This window comes from Episyrphus balteatus, chromosome 3, assembly GCF_945859705.1.
Source record: "Episyrphus balteatus chromosome 3, idEpiBalt1.1, whole genome shotgun sequence".
NCBI classification, from domain to species: Eukaryota; Metazoa; Arthropoda; class Insecta; order Diptera; family Syrphidae; genus Episyrphus; species Episyrphus balteatus.
Window position 1 is genome coordinate 7,987,299 of NC_079136.1, and position 9,353 is coordinate 7,996,651.

Below are 9,353 nucleotides of genomic sequence, written 5' to 3' on the forward strand. Positions count from 1 at the left end.
TTGTTTTAGTTTTTTTTTCTTTATTTTTCAATAAAAGGAATGTATTTAATTTAAATGTTTTTTTTTTGGAATACAGGTTTTAAAATTCAAGTCGTATTCATTAATTACTTTAAAAAAACCCCTGAAACTTAATAAAATGCCTTAGTATTTGCTAAAAATTAATATTTAAAAAAAAAAAATAAATTGCTTAACAAATGACCAGGCTCTTAAAATTATTTTCTTTTACATAGTTCTTTTTTCATTTTCTTTAATCATTTTTATACTTAATTTTTACGTATAGTAGATAGAGAATAGAAGATATAAAAAATATTTCATAAATCAAAATAGATCACATTTAAAATCCAAAATACCAATAGAAAAATAAAAACTTAAAAAATGTTTTGAAGAGATTTTTTTGTTCGTGTGTTTTTTTTTAACAAACAACAAAAGCGAAGTGCTTTAGATTCTTTTAAAATTAATTTCATTTTTGTATGAACATTTAAAAGGATTTCCCCCGAGTAGTGTATTGATTGCGTGCTCGTATGTTTTGTGTTCATAATGCTCAAGTTGTTATTTGTAGTTTAAAAACTTTGCGCTTTGCCTGGTCAAAGGCCAACGAAAGTTATTTGTTTTTTATGTTATGGCTGATTTACGTTTTTACAGTTCACCGTGCTCGCCACCTTTTTTGATAACCTTCAATTTTTCTTGTGCTGGAGGTTTGGTATCTTCGGTTATTTTCTCAACAATTGGTGCTGGGTCTTTGGGTGGAGTACGAGGTGTTGTCTTAGGTGTGGCGGGTTGTGGAGTTGGTTTGGATGGTGTAGGTGTAGGTTTAGGAGTTGGCTTAGCTGCTGGAGTTGGTTTAGGTGCTGGTGTTGGAGCGGGGGTTGGCTTAGCTGCTGGCTTTGGTGCAGGTTTAGGTGTTGTTGTTACTGGTTTCGGAGTTGTTGTTGTAGGTTTTGGAGTTGTAGTTGTTGGTTTCGGAGTTGTTGTGGTCGGTTTTGGGGTAGTTGTTGTCGTTGTGGTTGGCCTAGGAGTGGTAGTTGGCTTTGGTGTTGTTGTCGTTGGTCTTGGAGTGGTTGTTGTAGTGGTAGTTGTTGGTCTAGCAGTCGTAGTTGTAGGTTTCGCAGCAACAACTGGGACAACAGGTTCGATATTAGCATTTTCATACCTTACATTACGGACTTTTATTTGAGGTGATTTTGGCAGCTTAACCCTTCCAATAAAACGATTATAAGGTGATCCCAAAAGTAAATTATCCTCCAGTTCAAGCACATGCGAAACATGTCCAACAGACTTATCAAAGCCATGCAAAGATCCTAAGATATTACCACTCCAGTCAACACGAACGATTGTCGAACGCTTAGGTAAAAATGGCACAACAACTTCACCATGGCCAATGGCATGGACAAATCGCTGAGTGAAAGTGTTTGGGAATAGATCGTTGATCATACGGAATGGCATTTCGAAGAGAACCAACAAACGCGATACGAATTTACGGATGTTTGGGAATTCAGAGAACATGGCAAAGATTGATGGATGATCGGCATCTTTGAAAACTAAAAGTGGAATCCAAATTCCTTCGCTGTCTGGTGTGAGATTGTCGGGAAGTCCGGGTAAACCATCAACGAAGACCTCATGTTGACCCTTCTTGGGACCTTTGAGGTGATATTTCAATAGACGGGACCTGCCGGTTTCCGCAACAACAACAAAATCTTCATTTGGACTAAGAGCAACTCCATTAGCAAAGAATAATTCATCGATGAGGCATTTGCTTTCGTTCTTCACTCGGTCGTAGTGGAATAATCTAAAAATAAATATTTTCAATAAAAAAAATTAGGTTCCTTCTTGTATTATATAGTAAGCTTTATCTTTTGAATGCAGTTAGGCTGATTAAACAAAGTAAATTACATATGAGTCAATTTTAATCGGAAAGTGTATTATTGATTTATAAATTATGTATCAACACAATTATACTTTTTTCTATGGAAACAAGAAATAAAAAGAGCTCTTTTATTAAGGGGTTATATCTAGTTGTAAGTGCAAAAAACCTTCTTTTTTGTGGATTTTTTGTGAAGAAGCATTTAATTATATAAACATAAAGAATACCATGTCCATATAGCAAATTTAATGTATTAAGAATTCGCTGTGTATTTAAAAAAATATTGGGTTCCGTTATTTTTGTAGTAGATCTCCTAGACGACCTAAAAAAAAAGGTGTCTGGCGGTGATCAAGATATCTCTGATCCAAGTCACTTAAAATTAAAAAAAAAACCAAAAGATTCATTTTCAGGATAGACGAATGCAGGTAATGAACGAAGGAATAGTCAAAATTTAGATTTTTGACAAAATGGCGGCTTCCCAAAGAAAAAAATCGTTGTTTTTGACGAAAATTTACACTTTAAAGTGGCTTAAAAAATCCAATTATTGTCAAAAACCTTTTTCCTTCGTTCATTACCTGAAAAAAGTATCTAAGAAAATTGTGTAAAAATTTCAAGCCGATTACTTCAGCCGTTCCTGAGAAATTTTTTAAATACACAGCGAATTCTTTTAATACATTAAATTTGCTATATGGATATGTATTCTTTATGTTTATATAATTAAATGCTTCTTCACAAAAAATCCACAAAAAAGAAGGTTTTTTTGCACTTACAACTAGATATAACCCCTTAATATAACAAACTTTTTTTTTGTGTGAAATTAGAAAAAAAATTTTAAAGGAAAATAAATAAACTTAGTCATCATTTTGTTAACAACAGTATTCTCAATGGTGCAATAAAAAAAACTTGTAATAACGACAGGAATGATAGTTGACATCATGACTGAAAACACAAAAACCTTCAAAACACTTAGGGGACTTGAAGCATTCAATTTGTATACATTCTTACGGGAATGTTAAATTTTAGATATGCATAATCTTAAAGTCCTCCTAGAAGACGTCTTAAAAAAAATAAGAAAGGTCAATTATTTCAGTTAGAACGGCAGCTGGGTTGAAAAAACTGATTAAATAATGTTAGCCTTGATATTTCAGCAGCCGTGTTTTATTGGTAACTCAGTACTTAGCTCAGTAAAAAATTGCATGGGAAACAACAAATGATTACTAAGGATAAACAAAAGTTTTTTATTTGTTGGTTTACAGAGAATTTTTTTTCTAAATTATATTTTTGATCCCTTAACAATAAAGGATTATTAATAATAAAAAAATATATATGGTAGATTATGTTAAATAAAAATACACGTGTTTCAGGATTTTTCAATTTTTTGATTAAAAGTCGGAAAATTTTGGGTTTTCCGGTTTGGATCATATTTGGCACATTGAGCAGAAAACGAAGAAAAAAAATTAAATTAAATTAATTATACGTAAAAACTACGCGCTGGAACTGTATGACTTTCAATAAAATAGATTAAAAGGCCTTTTAATCTATTTTAAATTAAATTTATAACATTCCGCACGCAAACGTAAAAAAAACGGGTATAGATAATAAGAAAAAAAGAGAATTTGTTCCCTTGTTGCATGATGGCTCATATATGGACCAACAGGAGAGCAACATTTCTGCATGGTGGCTCATATATGATCCATTCACTTAATGCCACTTTCAAATGACTAAAACTTGATAAATGTAAGAAAAAATATATTAGCAATAATAATCACATTATATCCTTTATTGGCATATTTTTTTAAAAGTTTTTACTCATTGTTTTTTATTTTTTATTAAATTTTCAATTTTTCAAATATGCTCCGTCCTGCCTATCACCAGTTCGGCCACTTTAGCGGATAATTATGCTCGCCCGAATCATTATAGATGGCGTTTTATAATGATATTTAGGGGCCTTTTATTACTTAATTCGAAAAGTATAAACAAAACTAGATTTTTTTTTAACTTTAAAGTATTAATGCTTTTTATGGTTTGGCTCATATATGAGCCACTGTGCGGTAAAGGGTTAAAGGATAAAATGTTTACTCAGTAAAATACTGAGTACCAATAAAACACGGCTTTCATGAGAATTTGAGAATTAAAATTTGGCAAGATACTGCTCTCACTGCGTTAAGAAAATCTTTATAAGAGACCGTCATACAAATGGGAAAAGCATCGCTTTCGTCGTATTTTTCGTTAATTTTGTATCGATTGTGAATGTGAATGGTGTTCAACTTGTTCCCGACTCTTCGACAGTTTTGCAGTTTTGTTTCTTTGAGAATTTTCTTTGTCCTTACACTTACACTCACAAATCTGACATACTTTGTAATTTAGTGCACAAAGTATGCAACAGACTTAAACAATTTGGTTATTTTTAATGGGGGATAAGGGGGATATTGATAGGATATCATTAAAAGAATTTGTTTTGCAATTTGAAAATTAATCTTTGTCAAAAATGTATTTTTTTTTTCTCATCCATAATACTGTCCATAATCTCGTAAGGGCCCTAACTACGAGATTTTCGATTTTCATTTTTTTGCATATTTGGAGTGAGGGCAATTTATTCTCCAAATATTTTTTGAATTTTTTAAATATTTATATTTAGATTGCGGTAAGTAATTTTTAAGTGTTTCCCTTTTTAACTCAGAAGTATTAAAAAAGTAGCTAGGGTCTTTACGAGAAAGGTTACTTGCACTACACAAAAAAAAAAAAAAAAACTGGTTCATATTTTTCATAGAAAATTTTTTTTTTTGTTTCTTCTGAAAAGTTTTATAAAAATAGTATAAAGGCTAGTAATGATCAAGAAGTCTCAAAACATCCTGAAAAACTTAATTTTCAAAAAACAGAAAAAACAAATAAGTGTCTGATTTTTCGATTTTTTCATACATTTTTCATAGTTTGAAGTGGAATATTATTCTATAAGCGAATTGAAAATCGGAATAATTGTGCTAATTTTACAAAAATATGTCATTTTCTATATGCGGGATTGAGAGTCAGATTTGTGAATATAACAGCAGATTTCATTATATATTTGCGACTTGAGATTCAAAAAAATGAATCCGAGATTCAAAAATTTGAACCTTGATTTTTATCAAGATTCACATATACAAGCACACGCACTTTCACAAATTCTCTTTGACATTTGTCTGAACATTTGTTGTTGTTTTATTTTAACAAAGTTTTTTTTCATACATACATATATGTGCCCTTAATTATGAAAGATGACTAAGTCACTCCTAAAAATGGCATCAAATCTAGCCTAAAAATAATTATTATTTAAGGGGTAAAGTTTATTTGATCGCGAAATTGCAGTAAATATATTTCTTTATTGCTCCTTCAGTGATTTCATAAAAGAAATACAATTAAATCGTTGTAAGAAAATTATTATGTAAGTTTTTCTTTAACCAATGCAAAAAGTGACTTAGTCCACTTTCATAATCAAGGGCACATATATGAACAGATTTCGTACACAATTAAAAAACTAGATTTCATATAAAATGAATATTTTTATTATCATTATTTTTTTTTTTTTTTCAAAAATGTCAACATGATTTGTATTTTAAAAGTAAAAGTACCTAATCTTACTTTGCACATTTTGATAACACTTCAAATAGAATCTTATCTTTTCATTTTTTTATTTGTTCTACTCAAACAGATTGCATTTTAAAAGAATAGGTGAAAACACATCATTTTTTGGCCTTGAACTCAATGTTTACACAAGCGGTGTATCACCTGTTTCAATGCGGTATAAAATTAAGGGTTTTTTTTTATTAAATATTTTATGATTGTTTTCTTTTTGTATGTTCTTTATCGAATATTGATTGCAAGCTTTGAAGATTAAACTGGTTTACCTATACCTTCAACTTGGAGATTCTTATTTGGATTTTAAAACCTTTACTACAAAAAACCTTTGGTAAAAATGGAGATCATGTATGCTATATTTTGTTCTATGAAAGTGGTGCGTTCTTTTATTCGCTGATGTTAGCTATTTTTAACAATAGTTAACTTTCATCGTTCCTAAATGAGAAAAAAGTTACGAAATGTAACATCGTGACGTCACAACATCGTTCCCTAATCCAATGTTGAAGTGTCAAATAGTTACATTTTGTAACTTTTTGCAACTCAGCTTCTGGACTTGAGTTTCAATGTTAATCTGTCAAACACTAATAAATGGGGAAGAGAGGGGATGATATGAGAAGAGAATTTTTTTTTTTTGTTCATATTTGAAATTATTTAATGCATATTTTTCTTTTAATTTGCTAAGAATTCAATTTGAAAGAATTATTTCAGTTTATTTCTCCGCGATAATTTATCCCGATACAAGACCTTAAAACATCTAACCTATAGAGAAGTGGACTTAACCCGTTTTATTATTCTGAACGCCTCAAATTCCTTTGCCCAACGTTTTATAAATACGAGCTAAGAGTTTGCTTTATTTAAAATGCAATTGATGTGTTCAGTAAATTCTAAATTTGAGTTATAATGAACACTAAGTCCCCGAAACGGTCAACTCGACAAAAGATATACAAAAGATTTGAACTTCCAAAAAAGTTTTTGCTGATTTAAAACAGTAATTAAAAATAAAAAAAAAATAGGTAATAACTTATAAAAAGACCTTAGAAAAATAATAAAAATAAATTAAAAAAATCAATGATAACTCAAACATTTGCATTATTTTTAATATAATTATTGACAATACACTTACCTTCCTGATGGGTTAGCAAACACAGTATAAACGATATCTTCCAACAAGAAATCAGAAGATGAGTCAGTCCAATAAATATCACCCTTCTTATCGACAGCAACTGAATTGAAAATCTTTGACTTGCGTTTAACTTTACCGTCTAGTTCTTGTTGTGCCGAGATAAGAAGTTTTTTCTTTCCATTCGAAAGATCAACCTCCCACAAACCATAATAGGCATCGACAACAATCAAATTATTGCCAAGTGTATCAAAAGCCAAGCCCAAAGGTCGACCACATCTTGATTCTTCAAAGATTTCTTCTGTGTGTAGAAAAATACATAAATTAAATATTCTTTATTACAAAACGGAATTTGTATCTAACCACAAGGTTGTCCAAACTTAGCAACATGCGTAACATGATCTGCAGTTAGTTTAATCACCTCGCCACCATAAATTCCGGTGTAGATCTCATTTTTTCTTGCAATTAAATGCTCTGGGCCATAAACACGGCCTTCGAGTAATTTTTCCGCTCCCTCAAGGTGAAAATTAGGTTCTAAAGCACCTTTAAGTTCTTTTGCGGGTGTTACACTATTTTAATTGAAGATTTGATACATTTTTTTTTAATTTTGAGAGAAAGATTGAAAAAGTGTCATTGAACTTACGTGAATGCTTCAAATGGAAAAGTGTTCCGTGGCGGAATACCGGGTATTAGAATTACAATGAGAAAGAATACTACAAAGTTTATTAAACGAACTCCTATACTATACAAGAGTCCCATAATTAAGGAATGTTTTTGATATTGCAGATGAAAGAATGTTTTTTTTTTTTGTAGAAAATTCTACAAATTATAACTAAACTAAATTTTTTGTATAAAAAAAAAATGAAATGCTACACGACGACGGCCAAAATGCTGCTGCTATATGATGAAGGACAAACCCAATGAGAAAGTTTTTCAAGAAATGAGCTGTCAGCGAAGAAAGTTTCAGAATTTTTATATTTCTGTTTTGTGTTCGGCGGATGATATATGATAGAATTAATGACGTAATCAGTTTTAAATATAGAATTTTTTTTACAGTTACATAGAATGGATGCGTTCAGCACGATAATATGTTTTATTATTTTAAGGGTGGAATTACATTATTCTGCTTTTATTTTTTTTTTCCAAAATTGGATTTTTCAGCCCTATTCTGCTATGTCAGCTATAACACGGACCCACTCATGGAATTTCAAAAAGAGGCGCACCTCTTGCGTCTCCGTGTAATATTTGACTATTCGATTCACGTGAAAGCATGTTTGGACTAGAGTCCAAAAATGAGCTTTATTTCGCAAACTATCTCATTTCTAATGTCAAATCCTACCCAGGTAACAATTTTGCTTCTATAAAGCTTTATAGAAGCAAAAGAAGCATGTATAAAGCTTTACAGAAGTCGGGTATTGAAAACAAAAATCGAAACTAGTGAAACATTTTTGAATGAGCATAAATTTCTCATAACAAGAAATTTCATTGAAAGTCATAATTCTAGGGTCGAACTACGGCATACGTTCGTTAAGCCTGGTACGCTGTTTGCGCTAAATTTTAGCCGAGATAAAATTCCTATACAAAGTTATTGATAATTTGTATGGGGAGCTAAAATTTAGCGCGAGCTGCGTACCAGGCTTTAAGAAGAAAAAGATAGAGACATAAAGCGTCAATACGTTAACGTACGTATGCCGTAGTTCGACCCCTGAATTTGAAAGAAATTTTCTTCAAAAAGTGAAACTCGTTCAAACTCGTTTTGTGATCCACAAATTTAAAAATAATGATGCAGAAAGCTAATTTTTTTGTTTAAAAAACAATTTTTGTAGTTTTTTCCAAAAACAAATAGCGCTAGAAAGAAATAAAATTTTTTTACTTTTGTAAATTTCGAAATTTTCACTTTTTAGGTCATTGTAGTTAAAGCCTGGTACGCTGCTCGCGCTAAATTTTAGCTCCCATACAAATTATAGAAAATTTTTAGCCGAGATAAAATGGATCCCATACAAGTTATCGATAATTTGTATGGAACTCATTTTAGCTCGGCTAAAATTTTTCGATAATTTGTATGGGAGCTAAAATTTAGCGCGAGCAGCGTACCAGGCTTAAGGCTTTAATCTGAATCTACTTATGTCGTTTTCTATTGACTTTTGAGATTATTGTGTAAAAATCTCAGATTTTCAACTAGTTTTGTAATTGTGTACGAAATCTGAGCGTATACAAAAAATAAAACAACAACAAATGTTCAGACAAATGTCAAACAGAGGAGTGTGTGTGAAAGTGCCTGTGTTTGTATGCGTGAATCTTGATAAAAATCCAGATTCAGATTTCTGATTCTCGGATTAATTTTTTTTGTCATTTTTTTTGAATCTCAAGACGCAAATAGATCATGAAATCTGAGATTTTTCCACTTCACCCCCCCTTTCAGCTGTCAGATTCACAAATCTCATTCTGAGATTCGTCAATAGAAAACGACATTAGCTAAATCTCGGATTAAGGGTAGGTGGAAACATAGTATAAAGGTAGGGTTGCCAGGCGTCCGGGTTTTCCCGGACATGTACTCTTTTTTGGCTGTGTGGGGGACGTCCGGGATAGTTTCTATCAATTGTCCGGGATTGTACTCTTTTCTAGCCTTTAAGTATCTCACTACTTGTATGCTACTCTTAATTCATTTAGCCCTAATTTTTCAATCGTCAGATAGACTATCATAAGAATAAATGTCAATATAAAAAAAAAACTTTTATTCCTAGGAATAAGCTCTGA

The 9,353-nt window shown here is 31.3% G+C and overlaps 1 protein-coding gene across 1 annotated transcript; it reads right to left on the reverse strand.

Moving 5' to 3' along the window:
- Positions 1-227: 227 nt before the first annotated feature.
- On the reverse strand, positions 228-7,567 carry LOC129913879 (adipocyte plasma membrane-associated protein Hemomucin). Its single transcript, XM_055992842.1, has 4 exons — positions 7,240-7,567; positions 6,960-7,165; positions 6,600-6,897; positions 228-1,786 (listed from the first exon to the last, which is right to left on the reverse strand). Exons 1-4 carry the CDS (start codon positions 7,353-7,355, stop codon positions 637-639), a joined length of 1,770 nt encoding a protein of 589 aa, XP_055848817.1. The 5' UTR covers positions 7,356-7,567; the 3' UTR covers positions 228-636.
- Between the last annotated feature and the right edge of the window lie 1,786 nt (positions 7,568-9,353).